General features: G+C 58.0%; 2 protein-coding genes across 2 annotated transcripts; one reads left to right on the top strand and one right to left on the bottom strand.

Moving 5' to 3' along the window:
• Positions 1 to 773: 773 nt before the first annotated feature.
• NCLIV_062840 (putative origin recognition complex subunit 2) lies at positions 774 to 7532 on the top strand (the record flags this gene model as incomplete). The annotated part of the gene is made up of 11 exons (XM_003885835.1): positions 774 to 1783; positions 2292 to 2465; positions 2771 to 3078; positions 3227 to 3324; positions 3924 to 4039; positions 4824 to 4965; positions 5237 to 5359; positions 5619 to 5731; positions 6153 to 6368; positions 6797 to 6967; positions 7484 to 7532. 11 exons carry the CDS (start codon positions 774 to 776, stop codon positions 7530 to 7532), a joined length of 2520 nt encoding a protein of 839 aa, XP_003885884.1.
• A 4878-nt stretch (positions 7533 to 12410) lies between these two features.
• On the bottom strand, positions 12411 to 22053 carry NCLIV_062830 (conserved hypothetical protein; the record flags this gene model as incomplete). The annotated part of the gene is made up of 9 exons (XM_003885834.1): positions 12411 to 12461; positions 12806 to 13137; positions 13572 to 13990; positions 14488 to 14827; positions 15094 to 15192; positions 15881 to 16250; positions 16474 to 16998; positions 17537 to 17579; positions 18050 to 22053. The coding sequence occupies 9 exons, from the start codon at positions 22051 to 22053 to the stop codon at positions 12411 to 12413; spliced, it is 6183 nt and encodes a 2060-aa protein (XP_003885883.1).

Raw genomic sequence — 22053 nt, 5'->3', positions numbered from 1 at the left:
TTGCTCGCTGGTGGGTTGGGGGGAGGTATGCTTGGCGAACTTTTCCAGCGCAAAATTGCAAGAAACGGGAGGCCGCGTGCGACCTCGCGGCAGCTCTTCCTTTTCAGCTGGTTCTTCTCTTTCTTCTCACGAAAAGCAAGGGAAAGCGAACGGCAGACGGGGGAGAGAGGCGGCGACAGCGCGCTCCTGCGACTGCCACACACACCGCTCGCGATCTGCTCGCATTCTCAAGCCTCTCTGTTCAGGAGAGCGTTTCGCCTTCCGCACCAGCTGTCTCCAAGCGCTCGGAAGAGAGCGAGGACATTCTGTCCATTCCGAAAGTTCGCTCTGCGTCGTCTGCCATCTGAATTAAAGCTCTCCGCTCTCTCCGCTACCGTCTCCAGCCGCATTCGTTGACATCGCTCGCTCCCGGTGTCTCTCTAAACGCTTTGTACGTCTGCACAGCGGACGTTTCTATAGACGCACACACACGGACGTATAAAAACATATTATATATATGCTTTGATTGTGGTGTATATCTTCAACTGTGCATTTCGTCGTGTTCCCTGTACTGGGCTCTCCCCTGGTTCTCTGTCGAGGTTACTGGAGAATAAACCCTCGTACGTGTGAAGAAAGGACCGCTCTTTCCTCTGTGCGTTCGAAAGCAAGTTGGGAGTTCTTTCTTACCATCCCAAGCCGATCAGGATCTCTCCCTTCGTTCTCTCCTTCTCGTTATTGCTCTTGTCCCTCTGCCCTGTTGTCCATCTTGTGGATCACACACATTCCCCGGGAAAATGGCTGCGTTGCCAGGCGTCGGCCTCCGTGAGCGGCCTGGCGCTTCGGCAGGCCGCGCCTCGAGTGTGGGCGGTCAGTCCGTCAGTTCGTTTCCTCCACCTGTTTCGTACCCGTCTGGACGGCGGCGCTCGAGTGCCGTGACGGGAGTTGTGGGTCGGCGGCCCTCGCAGCCTGCGCTTTCCTCGTCCTTCGCACCTTCTCTCCTTTCTTCTGCCTCCTGGGAGTCGCTGCTGGAGAGGCGCCAGCAGGAAGAGCAGCAGGCGGCGCACGACCGAGAACTGATCATCGCACAGGACGCGGTCAAGGCAGAAGTGGACAGGAACGTGCAAGAACTGAGAGAGGCGGGGGACCAGGGAGAAGACGGCTTGAGTGAGGAGGAAGAAGAATGGCTCTGCTCGCAGTTCAGTGGATTCGAACGCGTCCTTCTCCGGCAAACTGTGCGCTCTTACCCCACCGCCCTTCCTGCTTCTTCGCTCCGGTCTTCTCAGAGTTCCTCCCCGAGGCAGCGGAGAGGCGACGGAGAGTCCCATGAAGAAGGGAAGGCTGCGACATCAAGGCAGACGGACGCGAACACGAGGATCGGTCTTCGTGCGCGTGCGTCGACTCCTGCGGCTTCGTCTCTCTCGACTGCGGCCGCGTCTCAGGTCCCAGGGCCGACAGCCGAGTCCCGCGGGTCTCCGGCGCCTGGCGCCGTGTGGAGTCTCCTTCTTCCCTTCTCGCACTGGCTGGGTGTCTCTTGGGCGGCCGCGCCGTCGCCTGCGACCGCGGCAGGAAGCCCCAGCTCGCGTCTCGTCCCGCAACTGCCCCGCAAAAAGGCAGGCGCGCGTGTCTCTCCGTCTCTCGCGCCGTCTCTCTCCGTTCCGTTCTCCTTCTCCTTCACCGCCGCCGCGCGGCTCTTCGACAGGCGCCGGCGCGTCCGGCAACGCGAGAAGGCCTTTCTCCTCGAGCAAGAGAAACGCGACGAAGAAATGCGAGTGAAAATGTTTGAGCGCGCGAGGAAACGAAAACGGTGCGCCAGAAAAAGAAAGACGAAAAGCACAGCGAAGGACAGCAAACAAAACGAACCACTCGGACCCAGAGAACGAACAGATGTAGAGAACAGATCTCAGGCGACGTACCCAAAAATACCTCTATGTCTTGCATATGTATGTATGTATGTATATATATATATATATATGCATGTGGGTGCCGGCCTAAACTCCGCCTCCTGTTCTTTGGTGCAACACACTCATTCTTCTCTCCCTTGACTTAACTAACAGAAAGTTGTCTCGAGTGTCTCACGCGTGTCTTTCTTGAGGCGCGCCACGGGCCGTGCTCTCTCTCTCTCTATATATATATATATATATATGTAGACACTCGTGTAGCTGTACACGTACGGCTCTATGTGAAGAGGTACGAAATCCTCTATGTACCACGACATTCTCATTGCCCGCACCGACCTCGCAGTACAGGTATACATGTGACGCCTCTGGAAGAGGAAAAAAACCAAAGTGGGAAGAGTGTGCTTCCGGTCTCAGGTCTACTTCGGCGAAGAACGCTAGCCGCGCCCGCAGGCGAGGCTGCGACGCCGTCGCTCTTTCCGGAGAGGAAGATTGCAGCTACAGCGAGGAGGACGAAGAACTGGGCGACGGCGAGAAGACTGGAGGACACGAAAGAGACGAAGGCAAGACCTACAGCGCCCTCGCAGACTCGTGAGCTCTCCTGAGGCCAAGGTGCCCTACGTTTCTGCCCCTCCGCAGAAATATCCATTTCTACCAATACGTATATATGTATATATACATGCTTATTGGTATCTGGAGGAACGTCTATATGTATGTATGTATGTATGTATGTATATATATATATATATGCATGTGTATATGCTTCCATATATGTGTATATGGGTCCGTGCATGTGAGACTATTTAACTGTCAGTAGCTGGGCACATGCCTGGGTAATTTTTCGATCGCTGTACGTGTTTGACGACGCGCTGTGTCCCTTTTCGCGACGTGGTCAGGTCGGATGCCGGCCGGGCTCTGCACCCGGACCCGGCGACAGCGCAGAAGGCGGATTGCACGCGTTTGATGGTTTTCGACTTTCTGTCGTGCCCGACGGTCTCGCCGCTGTCGGACGAGAAGCTGCCGCGCGCGCTGCTGCGTTTTCTGCGTCGCCGAGACCAGACGAACGGAAAGGAAGTACGGCCGGAGATAGAAGAAACCTGCGGTCGAAGCAGTGGAAGTCCCTCTGAGGGCACTCGGGGCAGGCGGCTTGGAGGTGGAGAGAAGAAGATCGAAGACCTCACAGAGGAGCTGGAAGATGAAACAGGTGAGGCCTTCGCTTCTGTGCCTGTTTTTTCCTTCTGCTCTGATTGCCGTGTGTTTCTCGGCCAACGCTTCGTCCTTCGCGGCATCGTCTATCCCTCGCCTATCACTTTCGCGTTACCCTGTTTCTTTCTACGCTACTCGCTTCGTAGCTGCTGCAGTCCCCCTCTTGGCGCGACGAGTCCACCAGCGGGTGTCGGAGTTGCCGCACTCGAACGCGAAGGCGAAACACAATTTGCTTCACTATCTGGTGAGGAGCGACCGAACGCGAAGCCGACAGCGGGAGGGGGGCCATGGAAGAACGAAATGCCGACACAGGAGGCAAGAGCCACGATTTCGGAAGAGGAAGCGTATGTGGGTCATACGCGAAGGACGTGCCTGTCTTCTCGCCCTCTCGACGGATGCTCGGATGCGGCATACCATCTAGAAATAATGACGCCATTGCCTCAACGTCTCTCTCGTTGTCTGTTGTAGGCCTTCCGTGGCGGTGACCACGTCCTACGTTGCACGCAGTTCCAGCGTATACCGATACAAGTGGTGCTGCGCCACGATCCATACATCGCTATGTATGTGCGTGCATGCGTCTACGCGTATGTAATCCCCCTTTTTCCTCGCTATGGTTTCGGCCTAACTCCCTGTTCTGCGGTCTTCGCATCCCTACGGTGGCGTCTTCCCTATCTCTGCCGGCCTGGCATTTCCTCCGTCCTTTTTTTGTCACAAGCGTTCACATCGAAGTGTACATGGGTTTGCATGTGCGTGCGCGTTACTCCACCTTTCCAGAGAGCCGTGCGCAGCTGTAGACAGCAACTTGTTTTCTCGTATAAGCCGATGCGTGCTTGTGCTCTTCAGTTGGCGGCCCACAGTCTGGAGTGGAAGGCGGCGCTTTTGTCGGGGTACTCGATTCTCGTTGAGGGCTTCGGCAGCAAAAAGCTTCTCCTCGACCTCTTTGCGCACCAAGCCCTCAGGTGCGTCGAAACGTTCGCGGGGCAGATCCAGAGGACGCGTCAGTCCGGGCAGAAAAAGTCTGTTTCCTCAAAAGAACCAAGACCTGGGACGCAAACCGCAGAAATCCAGAGGACGGAACACGGGGGCAACGGGGCGGCAATTTGCCTTTCTTGTGTCCAGCAGCAAGAAAGAGGTGGAATGACAGGAAAGCAGACCGGCAAATCAGGAGAGCGCGAGAACGCGACGATCGTTAAGATGAGAAGGGGGTCAACACACACACACACACCGATATCTGTTCTGCCCGTTTTTTCCAGATAGAGGTTTCGAGTTGCATCTGGCCGCCTCTATGTCTTTCCTGTCTCGTATCGCCGCCGCTCTTTCTCTCTCTCTCCTCTCGCTGTCTCTCCTCTTGCTGTCTGTGCTCCTACGCCTCCTCGCGTTTCCCCACCCAGTCCACCTTCGCCCGCGTGTTCCACACTCGTCGCGATTCTCGCTCTGCTCGCCATCCTGTGGCCTCTGTGTCCCGGCTGGCGTCTTCCCACGTCCTCACAACGCTCGTTCCCCCTGCTTACGCTTCCACTCCGGCTTGTCCTGACGCGCTTTCCCTTCTCTGTTTCTCCGGTCGAGCATGCGTCTTGGTGGTGCCCGGCCGCTGTGTATCTGCTGCCTCATCCCTGTGCGGATCTGGCCTTTTCGCCTTTCACTGGGCCTTCTCAGAGACGGCGTCTGCTGCATCGTCGAGGGGTACCGACGAGAGGTGCGTTTGCAACACTGTCTCTCGGATCTCCTTTCCTTCCTCTCTAGAGCGTCCTCGAAGACGCTAGCCTCCCCCCAAACGCGCCAGCAAGCCCAGCCGCTTACGCCCGCCTCCGGTGCCGGAAAGGGAGACGGAGAGGGTCAAGGCAAAGCAGTCAGTCCCGCACTGTCTTTAGAGAAGCTCGTGAAGGTGAGACACAATTTTCAGCCCTGGTCGCAACCCACCCTTGAATGCGTTTCCTCATACTATATATACATCTGCGCATTTGGGTTGTACGTATTTATATGTGTATATATATGTATATGTATGGATAGTTCTACGCGGATATTCCGGTGTTGATCGTCGACAGAGCGTGTGCACATTTATTCGCTGTAGCTCCACAAGCTTTGTGTGTGGATACGCGCCGGCCGCCCCGCTTCATGCGTTGCTAGGCGCTTCCCTGTTTCGGATTCCCTCGCAGGAAGTGCGCCGCGCCGCAAAGCAGCTGACGGTTCCCCTCTACTTTGTGGTGCACAACGTGGATGCCCCGGCCCTTCGAGGCGAGGCTCGTCGGGCCTTCGCGTCCCTGGCTGCCTGCAGCAACGTAAGCAGAGACCCAATCGCGTTTCGGGGAGAGTCGGAAGCTGCCCGAGACGTTCCCCGCGTTTCTTTCTTGAAAGGTTAGACGTGCCCTCTTCGTCCCGAAAAGAAAAGACAGAGCAGCCCCTCAACCCGTCCCTTCTTGGCTCCCTCCCGTCCGTGGGCTGCCTCTTCAACTGTCGCCCGGTCCGTCTCGGCTGTCTCGCACTCCCCCGCCTCTGACCCGCGTTTCCGTGTCCTCGCTTCTTCCTTCGTCGTTTCAGATCTACTTGATTTGCAGTGCAGACCACCACATGCACGGCCTGCTGTTTGACGGCGCGGAGTTGAGGAGTCTCAGCTGCATGTACTACCGCTGCCACACCTACGTGGACTACAGGTCTGGCTTCCACCCGCGCGAGGGCCTGGGCGACTCTCGAATGCCCTAGCCAGAGCCTGTGCTCGCATCGGTGCCTCTCCACAGCTGCCACGCTGAGCAGCTGCTCTCTCTGTTCTTACACGACACAGTCGCCCTCTCGGCTAGGCCGTTCGCTCCCCCTTCCTGCGCTGCCTCCACTCCCGCAGCGCGTTGCGGCTCACACGGCCGCGCTCGTGCTTCGGCACTGTCGGCCATCGGCCTCCAGTGTCTCCGAGTTCGGCCCTGAGTGTCTCCCACCTCCTCGTGAGTGTCTCCGAGCTACGTGGGAGTGTCTCCGAGCTACGTGGGAGTGTCGCCGAGCAGCCTGAGGAGGCGCTCGCATGCATTTCCGGTCTTCCGCACACGCCGGACGCTGCCTGTGTCCGATGCGTTTCGTCACCAGGGAAGAAGTTCTCGGCTACTGGGGCTCCACGTGTCTCTTCATGCCGCTCTGGCTGCGCAGCTGCGCGGGCTCCGGCGGATTGGCCTCGAACGAGGGGGGCGCGGGCGGCGTGTGGGGAAGCGGCGTGAACTTTGCCGCGGTCGTGGCAGCTCTCACCACCAACCACAAACGCCTGCTGAAGTGCGTCGCGGAACGCCAGTTGGAGCAGCTCAAGCGGTAAGTCTGAGACGTTCAGAGACGAGAGCATGAGAGGCGGCAGGACTTGGTGGACCCAACAAGAGAGGGGAAGGGCGCGATAGACGCAGCGAGGGCCCGGAGGCTGTTCAGAGACAGGTAGAGAGACGCGAGGGCAAGCGACAGAGTGGATACGCAGACCTCCAGCCGGACACTGAAAGACACACGTGCCACAAGAGGGGACTCCTAGACCAGGCCTGAAGACTCGCGGACGGGCTCCGGACCGGCTCTGCGACGCTGAAGGGAAATCGTCAAAACGCTCGTTGGGATGTCGCGCGTGGATGCTTGAGTGCCCGTGCTTGTTTATCCGGTGTGAACGCGTGGCCGGTCCTTGCGAGGTGTACCCGGCCTCGCCCGTGCGTGCCACAGCGCTCCCCTGTCTTCTCTGGCGGCGCGCCTTTCCCCCGCAGCGGCGAAGGACGCGCAGTGTCGCTCGAGGCCCTCAGCGATCCTCTTTTTGCGATGGCGGGGAATCTCGACAGGACGAAGATTCTGCAGCTGCTCGTCGAGCTCACCAGCCACGGCGCCGCCGTCAAGACGGCAGTCGGCGGGCAAGAGGCCCTCTCCATTCGCGCCACGCCGTAAGCTATAGTGGGAAGCGTCGGGAGCGAAGGAAGAGACGCAGGCAGGGAAGGCGGGGAAGCGGAAAAGAGGCCTGAGACCACGGGCAAAGGGAGCAAACCTCGGAGGTGCTGAAAAGGAAGACAGAGAGGGCCGGTGTATGCGGGGCCGAGAGGAGACAGACCGCCGCAGCGTGGGAGGCGCCAGAAGCGACGGGGAGGCCCATGACGTGGACCGCCTTCTGTTTAACCTTGGCCGCATATTATTCCCTGGAAGAAAGAGGGACGGCGCGCAGGAGACACACATGCGAAGGCCGCTCTGTGCACAGACTGTGTGATCCCGTCGATCGGACGCTTCGCCCGAAGAGACGGACGACATCTACGGAAGCCATGTAACGAGACGCGAGAGTTGAGACTTCGTGGTCATTGAAACAGAACCAAAACTTGCAAATTCCGCCTCGTTTGGCTTTCCTGCTCTTTGTGTCTGACCGGTCCACCGTTGGCTCTGTTTCGTGCGCATGCATGTATGCTTGGCAGGGCGCAACTCGAGCAACTCCTCGCCATTCTCGAGCAGTACGGCATCTGAAGGAACCAAAGAGCCACAGTAGATCATATATATATATATATATATATATATGTATATATATATATATATATATAGAGAGAGAGAGAGAGAGACAGAGAGAGGAAGAGACGTATACGTGTGTTTATTCACTTGCGTGCTAGTCTATACATGTGGTTTTCCTCCCTTCCCTAGGATTCAGTGGCTTACGTCTATGCATCAAACAGTCTTCTTTCTTCACTCTAGGTAATGCTATCCTCCACCCGGAGCCTGCGCTCTCCTTTTTCTCCTCTTGTACAAAGACAAGTCTCTTCGTCTTGTCTAGGAACGTCTTTGCATCCTCGCTGTGGAGGCGTCTCAATCCTGATTCATAATCCACTAACATCCCCGTTTGTTTCTCTTTGTATTTCTGCATTATCTCTGCATATATTTGTATAAAGATGTATACATATCTATACATAGAAACGGATACATGTGGATAGCTTTGTACTTGTATATACATGGTTCACTGTACCGCTGAGAGCTGCGGCGTTTGGCTGTTGAGTGAATTTGTGCGTGAGTGGAATGCCTTGAGAGTGATCTCTCGATCGGTCGTTTTAGTTTTTGATACCTCACTATCTGCCGCTAACATTCTCTCAGAAATCAATTCGTGTTTTCCGGTAAACCCACACGACTCTTCCGTAGCATCGCACTCTGTTTCGAAAAACGCACTGGCAGCTTCCAATCTACGGTCGTATGTGACCACATGCAAATGGATGCATATCACCATTTACATATATGTATATATATATATATATATGTGAATAGTTTCACCACTCCTTTCGTAGCTTGAAGAGAGAGCTATAGGCCGATGGTGCTGCAAGTGCCTGTCGCTGTTTGCCGCCTTCGCAATAAGAGACGTTATAAACCGCGACATAGTGCCAAAAAACGGTAAGGGGTCACAGCAAGAAATGCGATTCCAGATGAAAATCTGGAGCCTTTAACACGTCCTTTCGTTTCGCTGTAGACCAGAGGGCGTGGAGTGCGCCAGGGAACCCCGCTTGCTTTAATTGCGCTATATATATATATATATATATATATATCCAGATAAATAAAGATACACACGCGTGCTTGCTGTTCCACACGAGAAAGGATTTTGGCCCTCAGCTGTGCTCAGTTGGCAGTACCCCGCCTGCAAGATACACCAGTCAGGCATAAGATATTTGCGTAAAGATTTGTGTATCCATACGTATACCTATAGGTATAGATATAGATATATATGTTGGGTGTTACATGTGCCAATAGGTAGTCGTTGAAATGTGGGTAGTGACGGGAAGGGTAAGGGATACGCGTGTCTTTGGGAGGCACTCAACTTTGCTCGGTTTGAGCATCTCCGCGATCTCTTATTCTCCAGTTCTCTCCAGTGTTGTCCACGGTTTGCAAAAACTTGGAACTGGGATGGCAGAAATCACCGGAAACGCGCGCGCGCGCCTAATGCCTCTTTCGCGGTCGCACACGTCAGCACAAGTCGACTCCCCGCCCGCGGAGTGCTTCACAACGAGGGAAGACAACCTGTGTTTTTTCTCGGCGCGTTACTAGACAGGCGCGAACTCGCGAAAACCTCCACCGCCCGTGTTTTTCGGCATGCATTTGCCCGGTTTTGAACGTGCCTCCTTTTTTTCGTCTACAACTGTGTGTTGTCTCAGTTTCTGTCTCTCCCTGAAAGTATGTCTATATATCTTTTTCTCTCCGCTTGCCAGTCGGTCTCCACATGTGTGCATAGCCGCACACACATTCATTTTTGTTAACTCCCTCTCCGAGAAGGAAAGCTGCCCTCTCTTTCCCAGCTCTTTGGTCCGGAGGCGCCATTCCAAGGTTTTTAACAGCAGACTTGATTTGGCGCGTGACCAGTCTGCGACTTTTTCACTTCTTCGTGCCTCCCCCCCCCCCCAACCCCCCCTGGCTGCCGACGGCTCGGCGCAAAGAACCTTCAAATCTGTCGCTGCAGAGAACTCGGAAGAAACTGAGAGTGATCCGAGCCGCCGGCTGCCAAGCAGCGAACAAACGAGACCAGCGGACGAAACCACGGGAACCACCGAAAAAAGAGGCACCAATGTTTCCCACATCGTTCAACTTCTCTCTCCTCCCTTGCTGTCTTCGTCTCTCTCCGTCTCCATCACTCCCTCCTCATCGCTGTGTCTCACTGGTGGGCATGCGTTTTGTCGCCGTTTTCTCTCTTCTACGCTGCCGTTTCTTCTAGGCCACTTCCTTTCTTTCCCCGGATGCGAGACACTGCGGCCGATGCATTTGCTTCGTTCGCAGAGCCCGTAACAAAACAGCCTCGTGCACGAGTTATCCCTGGCCGGCACACACAGAACAGAAGAAACTTCTCCCCCCCCCCTTCCCCCCCCCGCGCTACAAGGAGCTGGAATATATATATATATATATATATATATATATATCGGGAGGAGGCGAGAGGGACGTGGTGCTGCAAACATGAGACAACGTTTTCCGATGAGAAAGCACTGAACACGAACAAATCGTTCCCCCGTATGTACCAAACGAATGCGCCTGATGAGGCTGGCGCACGAACAAGGTGCTATAGGAGCCGAGCAACGGCGCAGCTCTCCTTTTCACCGCTTTCTTCCCGCTGTAGTTTTCACACTTTGTCGTCGGTCTTCACGCGAGCAGCCCCCTCAAGCAAGACGAAAAGGGAAGAGAGGATGCCCCACATGCACTTTCCTCTCTTCGTCATTCTTGTAGGCAGAGCCCCAGAAAGACCTTCCACAGCGGCCTTTTTGCGAGGCGGGTGCGTCTGTTTGCTTCTTCCATCTCGTCGGAGGACGCTTGTCTTTCCTGCCTTTCAAACACTTTTCCCCGCTCACGGCGTCCTCTCTGCATTGCCAAAGGCTGGACCTTTTGTCCCCATATAGACACATCTACATAAACACATACACATGTAAACATAAAAACACATAACTGGGTGTGCATGTGTATTGTCCCGGTATATATGCAGTGCTACGGATATTTGGTAGCACGTGCGTGAGTTCCAGTCTATGCATATCCATAAAGAGATTTGTATTTCACACACAGCAACCGGCTGCGACAGCCACGCAGAAGCGCTGCGTCCCCTGGAAGATTCCAACTCCTCAGGCTTTGTTTTCCGAGCATGCAGCGGCAAACAACGCCCCAGCGACCGGTCTTCTTTCAGTCTGGAACCCTCTGAGATTCCAAATAAACAGTCCCGCAACAGAGATACTATACATCTAGATATATTCTCTATGTGTGGGTATCGAAGCACATCTACGAGTATCTGGATGTATAGATGCATCTACACGAATGTCTACATGGAAGCGAATGTACAGGTCTACGGAGAGACATGTTCACGGGTGACGCATGAGCAACCCACTGGGCATGGCCCTTGCGCGACTCCCACGAGAAACGCTGGACGATCAGATGGAGACTCCACAGGGGTAGGGACTGTGGCGCGGGAAGTGGCGTGGCGCTCCACGCGACCTCGGCACTGCATCCTTGGCATCTGGATCTGCACACGTGGTTACACGGACTTTGCACCACTGTTTTCCTTTTTCGGTTGAGAAGAAAAATACCAGGATTTGCATGCCCCAGAGCCCCGGCGCGTGTGCCGTCCGCGTCTCCCTCCGAGCTCTGCTCACTGCCTCACCTACCCCTTCTCCCCGCCTTGCCACGGCTCTCTTGCCTCTGGGCATCGCGGGACCCGGCCCTTCTCGCCTTTCCTTCGCTCTTCGCGCCTTTAACCCATGCAACAAAAAGGGAGGAGAGGGTGAGAAAGGCGCCGCGCACGCGAGGAAGGCGCGAGGACAGAAGCGGGCCGATACCTCGCTGACTTCCTGCAGACAGGGCGGGGCTTCTGAGTGACGCTGCGGCGCCCCACAGCCAGAAGGCGAACCACCACGTGCCACAGAACCAGTCAACAACGAAGCGAAAGAGATACATATACGTAAACAGATGAACCTATGCATGCAATCCCCTGCATGCACGAGTCACCATCGACGAATAGATCGGAGTGTAAGCATCGAGATCGTTGCGGTACACAGGACAACGAGACGCGAGCAGTGAACGGAATCGCACTCGTCTAGCGGCGAAGCACTGCGGCAACGGAAGCGAAACGGTTGCCGTTCTTTATCAGGTCGTGTTTCCCCGGAGCCGCGGTTTCGCGGCGCTGCGATCGAAAGCGAACTTTTCAAAAAATTCAGAAAAAGGCCTGAGGCACTCTCCGACAAGACGGAATAAAACGCGTGCCCCTACCAGGAGACGGCACACCTCTTCACCCCTTTCTTTGTTCCCTTTCCCAGACTCCGGCATTCTCGGCCCGGTTTCCCGTCCCCGTCACACTTCGCGATCCTTGCGAGTCACCAGCTCCTCTCTTGCTCTACCCCATGTTCTTCCTCTTGACCTTGCTTTTTCCGCGATGCTCTCTCGCACGATGCGGAAACGAAGAGAGAAACCTCCGTTTCTTTTGCACCTTTCGCGTTCCCCCAGAGACCGCATGCGTTCCACCAGTGGACCGAAATCTAGGATAAAAGAAGAACGCCTATATGCGCGGCTTTTGCTCATCCTCAACATCTAGTCTAAGGAAACAGACACAAAGATGTCCATATGCACACTGGATACGCTAGCCAGGTCTATCGCCTTCCTCCACTGTTTCCGCTCAGCTTCCCCATACAACTTCGGAAGCGTGCAGACCTGGGCCCGTCTTCTTCCATCCTCCAAATGGACGAACGTGTGCCTCTGCATCGAACCGCGCTCACTCCCCTCCCCCCTGTAGTCGCTCCACTCTCGTGCATATACACATTGACAAACATCACGGGACTCTCCTCTCCTTCACATATCCACATATATAGAGAGAGAGCAGAGGAACGCATTGAAGAACCTCCGGAGTCCTTAGGCACCTGGTTCTTTCTGCATGCTATTCTGAATGACGGCCCGCAGCGCCTGTACGCACACAAGAAAAAGCCCCAAACCCCTGCACGCCACCCTGGGAAGAAATGCCGTCACGGAGAGCGGGCCTCTCCGATCTTGCTTCGTCCTCCGGAACCCTTCTCGTGAACCCCAGAATCGATCGGATTCACTCTCATGCGTCTCTCTACACCTCCAGGAGCATATATATATATATATATATATATATATATATATGTATTTATTTGTGTGAGCCGTTATGGACATGAAGAGACACCGACACAACCGCGTTTGATGAGATAGACCTCCCGGATGTAGACAGGATTTGAGGATTTGACGAACAAGGGTAACGCGAAGAAACGTTTTTCGAGTTTCCTTACCGTGATGAGAGCCGCCTGGGGCGTTGTGTCCGCTTGCGGGGTGCGCGCGCGCACGGCACTGTCGCTTCCTTCTCGTTCTTCGCGTTTCCTCCCGCCGCCTGACAGCTCCTTTGTGGCTGTCGTCGCAAGAAGCGCCAGAGCTGCAGCGATTTGAGGCGAGGACATTGCTTCTGACTGCCGGCAGAAGGGCGAGAACGGACCCACCTCGTCTCGTGTTTCCCTGATTCGCTCCGACTCGCTCAGTCTCCCGCGCTCTCTCGCTTCGTCTCTCGGCCCGTCTCTCTCCATACCGCGAGACGCCGCCGGCTCTGGAGGTTCTCGCTTGATGGCAGCTACAAAGAGGGATTGAAGAGAAGGAAAGGAGAGGAAGCGGAGGCAGGAAGCTGAGGAATCCGGTCGATGACGAAGATATGAGAACGCAAAAAGCCGTCGAGTCCACATGCACAAGCGCGAAATAGGACGGCGGCCAGGATCCAAAGTTGACGTGGAACACGCAGAGTGAGGAGCACAGGGAAAAGGGTAAACTGCGCAACACAGACAACGCTGTAGCAGGATTCGCAAGCGACGGGAGGGGGGGGGGGAGACGAAGACCGAGAGGAAACAAAAGTGAGTGCAGGACGCGAACAAAGACACACGTGTCACAGATTTCTCTCTGGTTTTCTCTAACTACCTGTTTCGCCTGCCTGGTCTCTCTCAGTGCGACCGCCTTGAGGTCTGACTCTATCTCTCCGCCTTTTCTGTGTCCCTCTCCATCTGTCTTTCTCACCTTCGAACGCGGCCGGCCTCGCAGCCGCAGGGTCTACCCATCGGGCGAGCGCTGCGGCGGCTTCCTCTCTGGCTGTCAATGCGAGAGCGCCGCGGGAAGCAGAGTGAGGCGAGGAGGCAAGAGCCTCATGAGGGAAAACGGGCGTCTGACCCGGAGGGAAGGCCCGCGACCCCGCCGAAGCTCCGCCCTCCATCAGGGGCTTCAATGCCGAGCTGAACGACTGCCTCTGGGCGATACCGGCAGAGGACGAAGGTGAGAAAAACGCCCCCGGGTGCGAACCTGCAGGCGGCGGTCGATGCCCCACATGAGGCGAGTACGCAGACGCAAGTCCAGGAAGCGAACCAGAAGCTGCTCTCGTGAAAAGAGGAGCTGACGTCGCTTGGGCCGTTGCCGCATGCGCCGGGGTGGGAGCATTCGGTCTATAGCCGGAGCAAAGCAATCACACGACAGTCAGACGCCTGGTGGCCACAGAAGGAAAAGAGCGGGCTAACCGGAGGCGTCAGCGGCTTCCCCGAAAAAGGACGCATGCTTTGAGAAGCCGTTACGCTTCGCTTAAATGCGGTTTGAAATGCGCGTTGAGGATCAACAAAAGGACCGGGTGAAAGAGCGAGCGGTAAGGACGAGAAAAAGAGGGCGCACAGGGGAGGCGAGGGAAAGAGTCAAAGTTACCAGAAGACTCCGTTCTTCTCAGAAGCTGAGAAAAGACCCCCCCGCGGGAAGGGGGGAACAGGCGACACCGCCGAAGCCGTTATACACCCAGGAAGAAACAGTCAGCCTCGAAGAAAGTGCGCCTCTCACGAGGCAATCACGCAACAACCTTCCTTCTTTTGCTGCTTTGTGTTCTCTTCTCACTCCCCATCGGCCCTTAATCGGTTTTTCTCCTTTTCGGTTCCTCACGACGCATCTTGCCTCTCACCTTGGACCAGCGTAAGCGGCCACGCCGGCGACTCGCCCCCACTGCGCAAGCTGTCCAGGCTTTTCTTTGCCGGACAGCTCTGCCGGGGTCGCCTCTCTCGGGGCCGATGCATGCAGCCTCTGCGTCTGTTGCGCCTCGACTGCGGCCAAGAGACTTCTGAACGACAGAGCGGCTGCCGCTGGAAACGCCGGAGGCGCAACCCGCTGTGGAGCCGGCGCGACAGCTCGAGAGCCCGAAGGCATCGGAGCTTCCAGGGAAGGCGCCGAAGGGAGGGAAGGCGCCTTCACGCCGAGAAGAGCCATCAGTTTCCGGCCCGCGGCGCGCCCGGCAGCTTCATCCACTGTCGGAGGCGTAAACCACACGCAAACACCATTCCAATAGGGAGCCGTCATCTTCCCCTTTTCTGTCTGCGAAGGTTTAAAGCCTACCTTGGTAAAGACACGTACATTTATATATATAAATATATGGATGTTTGTGTTGTGGTTGGGGGAGGCTCTGCGTCTCCACTGCTTCGTTACTCTGTTTTCCCCACGGGAGCTGTACGAGGTTCTACTTGAGCAAAGCCATCGCCGCACGGCCAAGGCATATCTGCCAGGAAAAACGTACAGGGCGCTTTCTGGGGCGGGAGCTGCAGCCTGTCAGCTGAGGCTCCGAACGGCGCGGCGTGCGGGGCGAGAACCTCGTGAGCCTCGGACGCAGGGTAGCCTGAAGAAGCGACAGGAAACGGCGGCATACCGCTGTCCTTCAAAAACGAGGACGCCAGGCGCCCGCGCCGCTTTGTGTGCACATGACCGATTCCTGCCTCCGATCCCTAAAAAAGGATTGGCTGCGTTTCCCCTCACTGCCAACTTCAGTCAGACGTTCTCATTCGAGCTATCCATGCGAACCATGCGCCGGCGGGGCACTTTCAGCTGACTGGTGGATGCGAAGAAGACGAAACCGGAATGCATGTGGAGACCCCAAGACGGCGCGCGTGCCGTCGCATGTAAGCGACGATGCGGACGGAGGAAGACACGCATACATGCACACACCGACAGCTCCGCGTATGGAGACACCTACGCATGCAAGAAAAAAATCGACAGTTCGTCCCGGATCGAGCCAGAGTTCGCCAGGGGAAGCTTTTTGTATCAGCACACAGTCGACACTGGAGAACGCAGTGAGGAACCAGCAGGCAGACACATCTGCGGCAACTCCCGTCCTCCTGTCGCCCCTTGGCCCGGAGAGGACGGCAGGACTGAAAAGAAGACGCATGCACAGACGGGTTGCCAAAAAAAGACAAACTCGGCCGCAGGGATCGGGACAGTCAGGCTCCATGCAATTCAGCCACTGTAGCCGCGACAGGTCGAATGCCGCTCGCCCGAACCGGGCGCATGCAGGTGTTGCCTCGCCCTACTTTTCGGGCTTGTGCGGGGTGGCGCCGCAGGCGTGGGGATGTCGGCGGGGGCTGAGACGCCTGGCCACGCACCCGCGCTCGTGTCCAGTCTCTGGTGATGCTCAGAGGCTCCGCATCCCGTCGAGGCGTGGCTGAACGAGCCCCGGAAGGAGTCCGAGGAAGGGACGGTGCGGGCGAGGCTCTTCCCCCTAAGGTCGTGCGCGCCTGGCGCGGGAAACGCGGGCCTCGCGACCGAGCCGACTTCCTCGCGGGCCTTCTCGCCCTGGGGAGACAGATTGGCACGAGGGGCCGTCGCGCGAGGCGACGCGGACGCACGGAACCCAGAGGCGAGAAAGCTGTGACCAGACGGCTGCGGGGTCAGAACTACCGCCTGGAAAAGAAACGCAAGCAGAAAGTGAGAACAAAACAGTTATAGCACCCCACGCACCACGCATCTATACTTCATCGTCCCAACATACCTACATGTATGTTTCCGGAGGGGCAAGTTCATCCTGCCAGGTATGTGTGTATAAATGCATATATATATATATATATAATCATTCGCGCCACAGGACCACACTTGGGCATTTTCAGGATGTGTGGCGCGAGCTTACATTCGGGTCATCACATTCAAAGACGGAGAACTCTTCTTCGACGTCTTGCTGCAGTGCAATGCCGCCGAGACCGACTGCGATGCTCGATCGTTCGTGTCTTGCGTTTGTTCCCTTTTCTCCCTCAGGTTTTGCCGCTTCCTTCGCCTCCGCCTGGTCCTTCCCGTCTGCCGCCCGGTCTGTCTTCTTTATCCGGCTTGTCGCGATCGCCTCTGTGACCCCCTTCGGCGCTTTCTCTCTTCCGCCCCTCCCGAGAGACTCCCGCCTTCGCTCTTCCTCTCTGCGCGACTTCTCCACGAACTGCTTCAGCGACATGCGGCCGCCCTCGATCTCGCGCTCCGCCTGGCGGATGTCTCCCAAAGTGAAGAAGAACGGGCCTCCCCCCCCTGCAGCCTCGCCACTCTCCGCCTTGCCCGGCGGCAGATCCCACACGTCTCCTCTTTCTCTCCGTCCCCCTCGCGGATGCGCCGCGGCGTACTGGAGCCCCGGAAGTAGCGCAGGCCGCGACACACTCAGAGGCGGAGCAGTCTGCGAGGAGGCACGCAGCGAAGGCAGAAAGAGCGAGGCTGAAGCTTGTACCCGGGCATGCACCGACGCGTGTCGCGGCGAGAATCGCGCGTTCCTGAGAACAGGCGCCGCCGACGCCGCACCGACATCCCCAAGGTTCTTCTCTTGGCATGCGAACAACAAACGCAAACGGCTCGAAAACAAAACGCAAAAGCGCAAGTCGGGTGCCGCGCTTCTTGGTCCGCTTCATACCACAGGCAGAGAGCACACCAGCCAGCACAGCAGTCAGGGAGACGGAAACCCGAATTCCCCAGCGAGGCGCGCGTCTCTCGCGTTCCTGCGAGCTAAATCGACCGCAGGTGGACGAAGCGACGGCAAGGCCAGCCAACGAAAAGGGCGAAAGAGCCGGTTACTGGACAAGTCTCATCTTGGTTTTCTCGTCGTGGTTCCCTCGCGGCTTGTTTCCGAGGTTTCTGTGGCACGGACAAGGTCGAATGATGAAACCCAGAAAAGGCAGGGACGGTGAAGAAGATCCTCGCGGTGTCGCGCGTGCGCTTACCTCGCGGCATCCGACGTTCGGGCCCGCTGCCGCACTGCCGGACCTGCGCCGCCAGATTCGCCAGACAAAACGAAACAGCGAGCATGTGAAAACAGAGTCGCCGAAAGGCAGGCTCTGTGAGAGACACCGCCACAGACAGACAGCCGGGGCCGCCTGTATGTATACACCCATACTGTGTATCTGCGTAAAAAAATCCCAGCAGAGATGGCGTCGTTCACCCGGACATAAACATGGAGACACATGGGTGCAAAGATCGAGCAGTCAGCTCTGGAACTGTGAAGAGTCAAGTGGAGGCGGAAGCGACGGGAAACGCCCCAAGGGCCCTCCGATATGTCCTATCCGTCCTCGCGTTCCCGGCGCGCGCTTCACTCTTCACTGTCCCAGGCGAGGGGTGCGGACGTGATTCTCCAGAACTACAGCGGCGGAGGGATACTCTCAGACAAGCGTATTTTCAAAGGTCTGTCTGCGGTTCCGCTCTAGAGGCCACGCGACTCGCACAAAGCGCCAACTCACCGTCGCGAGTCCCCCTCGGCTGTCGCTTCACCCTGCACACGGCGATCGCAGCCGCCGTTCTCTGTGCGGCTCCTGGAGTTCGAACCATGATTTCCGGCCTGACCTCCTGTCTGCTCGTCGCAGCGTGTAAGGGGCTTCGCTTCGCCCTTCGTCGCCGCGCATTTCGCCGTTCCTCTCCGGGACATCCCGCTTCCCAACACGTTCAAAGAGTCAGGTTTCCCCAGTTCGGACGCGACGGACACCTGTTTGCTTGCCTGGGCAGCAGACGCGAGAGACGAGGCCTTCTTTTTCCCTTCCTTTTTTCCGTCCTTCCCGCCGCTAGTGCTGCCTCGTCTCTCTTCATTCGCACTCTGGCGGGCCGCCGTTCCCTCATTTGCTCCGGCCTTTGCAGAGTTCTTCTTCTTCTCACCGGGAGTCGCCTCCTTTCCCGCGGCACGCGAAGGCCCCGCGACAGAGACGTCTTCAAGCCTCAGCTCTTCGCCGCTGCCGTCGGATGAACCGGCGGGGAGCGTCGAAGAAGCGCGGGTTCGTCCTTTCTTCTCTCGCTGCTCCTTCCCCTTCTTGCAGGGCCCTTCGTCTCCAGCTCTCCCGTCTTTCTGTCTCTCCTCCGCCGCGCCGCCCCTCGCCCCCCCCTGCGAGCGCCGCTCGCGTTCTCCCCTTCGAGACTTTGCTTCGTCTTCTTCCTTCAAAGGCCCACCCGTCCTTCCCGCGGCAGCCTTCCAGCAGCCTTCTCCTGTCGCTTCGTCCTCTCCCTGAATTCCCAATGTCCCCGACTGCTGACCCGTTGCCTGCGCTTCCTCTCTCCGCGTACTCAACTGCCACGCGTCAGAGAGAAGAGGCCGTGCCTCTTCTCTCTGACGCGTCCACCCCTCTCGGCCTCCAGTGCTATGCATGCGGTCCTTCGCGTCCCGCCCCCTGCGCTCCCCCCCGTCGCCGGCGCTGACCCCGCGGTACTCGGCCGCGCACCTTCCGGCACGCACACCCAGACTTCCTCGCCGACTCCCTCTGCCGTCTCCAAACTCTTTTCGCGCACTCGCCTCCGCCACGCCGCTTCTGGTCGAGTCTCCAGGACTCAGGAGCGGCGCGTTTATTTGTGTGCCCAAAGTTTGCTTCTTCTGCGAGACGAGGGGAAGCAACGACGGGACCAGCGACAAGCCGGGAGGCGCGAGAGACGCTGCGCGCCCGAGAGCCTGCTCCTGGGGCGGAGGAGACGCAAAGCTCTTGCTCCTCCTCCTGGTCTTTCCGGGTCGCGGGCCTCTCCCCGGGACGGCTCCGAGGAGGCTGGCGCTCCTCGCCCCTGGGGCTCCGCCTGCGCAGCCCGCAGGTGCGTCTCCGGTCCCGTGCGGCTCAGCTAGCGACGCCCCGACCGCGCCAGCTGCTCCCCGACTGCTCGCCCCGCTCCCGCACTTCCTTCCGGAGAGAAGCCCCGGCGACGAAGACAGCAAGGCCTCCCCGCGCTGACTGTCGCCTCCCGCGGCGATGCTCGAGTGCGCCGCCGAGACGTTCTCAGCACTCTGCGAACTGCTTCGCGAGGACGCCAGGCGCTCTGTCTGGCGCGGCCTCGCCCCGGAAAGCAGGCTCTCCTCCTGAAGGCCGTCGTGAGGCGCCACCTCTCCACTCGCCCGCGGACTCGCGCGCCGGCTTCTGCATGTGCTGCTCCTTCTCTGCGCCTGCGCTCCCCTCCCAACGCCTCTCTCCTCGCGAGACAGAGACGCCCTCGCGTCGCAGCTCGCCCGGCTGCGGTCTTCCACTGCCGCACTGGCCTTCGCGCCTTCACTGCGGCCGAACTTCCCACCCTTGTCCACGCCCAGTCCCCCGTGGAGCGGTTCGTGCGCATTGGCGGAGAGAGGCAGAAGGTAGGCGGGAGAGCGCGCGGAAGGCCCAGAGGCATGAGGCCGAGGGCTGTATGTCTGGTGGCCGCGGTTGCTTCCGTCTCCACGGAAGGCGTTCACGTTCGTCCTTCTGGAGTCGTGAGAGGCGCCGCCTGCGCCCGGCAGTCCGTGCCACTGCGGCGCCGCGCCGCTCGCCCCAGGCGCGATTCCTCCGCCGAACGTGTCTCGGCCTTCGAACGCCCTCGAGCCGCCCCCCTGCCGGTAGCTGCTCGGGTGTAGATGGTGGGATTGCCCGGAGAATGCGCCCCGGCAAGCGCCGCGAGGAACAGTCAGAAAATGCAAGGCAGAGCTGTCGACACCGGCGTCGAACCCAGTCGAAGATGGTGCCCAGCATGCGGGGCCGTCTGCAGGCGCTGCCATCGACGGCGCTTCGAGGTTTTGACCGCCATCCACGGGGTCAGAAGATGAAGGACTGCCTTGTTCGGCGGCAGGCGACGCGACCAGTTCCTTGAGGGGATAAGAGCCACCCCCAGGCGAAGAACGCGAGACTCCGGAAAGGCAACCGGTTTGCTGAGGAAAAGATTGTGTGCTTCTCCGCTGGCGACACAAGCGTGTGGACTCGCCTCGAAAACCGAGGAGAGCTAAGACAGAATACACTCGCCCATCTGCAGCAAGCAGTCCTTGTTCCGGTGACGTAGCGTTTGTCTCGTTTTCGCCTCGAACCCCCTCCTTGAACGGCATGTTGGACTCCTCTTTCTCAGCGCCTTCGCCTTCCGCCCCGTGCTCCTCCTCCACCTGTTGCTGCGCATCTCCGGTCTCCCTTTCATCTTCGGCGCAAGCTTCGCCCCGCCCCGTCGTCTCGTCGCCTGCGGACCGCGCCTTCTTCTCCGTCTCTCCACTGGAGTCCAAGGAATCGTCCTCGGTTCTCAGGCAGCATTCCCTGGCAGGGACCGTTTCTGCTTTGTGCCTACCTGAACCATCCGCGCCTGGTTCGCTTGTCGCTTTTCGCCCTTCCTCGTCGTTGTCTCCGATTTTCTCTTCCCTGGAAGCAGAGACGTCCTGACGCGCGTGTGCGTCGTGGCTGTCTCGCGCCATGCCTTCTGCGCAGTCGGATGTTTCCGAGGAAACGGGCACGGGCGACAAGACAACGTTTTCCTTCCCCTCGCGTTCGTGACTCGGCTTTCCAGAATTCTCAGACAGCTTCTGCTCCTCGTCCCTCTCGCGGGCGGCTGTGCCTTGTTGAGTGCTTCTTTCCTTCTCGCGGTCTTCTTCCCTCTCTACGTCTACCTTAGTGGAAGCCGTGTCCCCTTCAATGGGGGATGGACCGTCCGTGTAGTCTTCTCTCGCGTCGCCATCTCCCCCCTTTTGGTGTGCCGTCGAGAATCTCTGTGGCGGTTCCCACCGGGAAGGTTCTACCTTTTTTCCAACTTCCCCATCTTCCTTGCATGCTTCGTCCTCCTGCTTGTTTTTCCGCGCCTTCAGATCCGACTCCATCCTCGCCTCTTCTGTCTCTTCTTGCCCCTTCGTCCCCTCTGTTCCGGCCGAGACAGGCAAAGTCTCCCACGCCGTTAGAACCGACTCTTCCTTCTCTCCTTCCCCCTCCCGGTCTCCGCTCTCGTCCTCGCTCCTCTCTCCGCTCTTCTTCTCTTCCTCGTTCCTCTCACCGGCTGTTCTGGCCGCGTCCTGTACAGAGTTCCTTCTTTCTCTCTCACCACACCAGTCTCCGCCTGCGCGTCTCGCGTCTCCCTGGCTGTTCAGCTGTTCACGAGACACTGGAAGAGGTGCGTTTCCCTTCTCTCCGATCACCTCGAGCTTCTCCGTCTCGGCCGACACCCGCGACGCCGGCATCGCTGGAGAACCACCTTTCGCCGCGCCCCGCCCGGAGGCCCCGGTATCTAGGGCTCCTCGTTCCTCTGGAGGAGGAAAGGCGGAGCTGGCGTCTAAACCGGAAGCTGAGGAGCGCGCAGGAGCGGAGAACGCCGTCCGCGTCTTCTTTGCTTCTTCCGCGGTCCGGGACCGATCCGTGCTGGCCCCCAAATTGCCCCTCAAGCACGTGTCAGGCTCGTCGCGGCCGATGGAGAGACGAGGCAGGAAGGAAGAATCCGGCGAGGTACACGAGGGAGGAGACGCCTCAACTGCCGCCAGACACACTGAATCTGACGCCACAGGCAT

This window comes from Neospora caninum, chromosome XII (assembly GCF_000208865.1).
Source record: "Neospora caninum Liverpool complete genome, chromosome XII".
In the NCBI taxonomy this organism is placed as follows: Eukaryota; Apicomplexa; class Conoidasida; order Eucoccidiorida; family Sarcocystidae; genus Neospora; species Neospora caninum.
The sequence above is the reverse complement of the archived record's forward strand: the minus strand, read 5'-3'. Positions and strand labels throughout refer to the sequence as shown.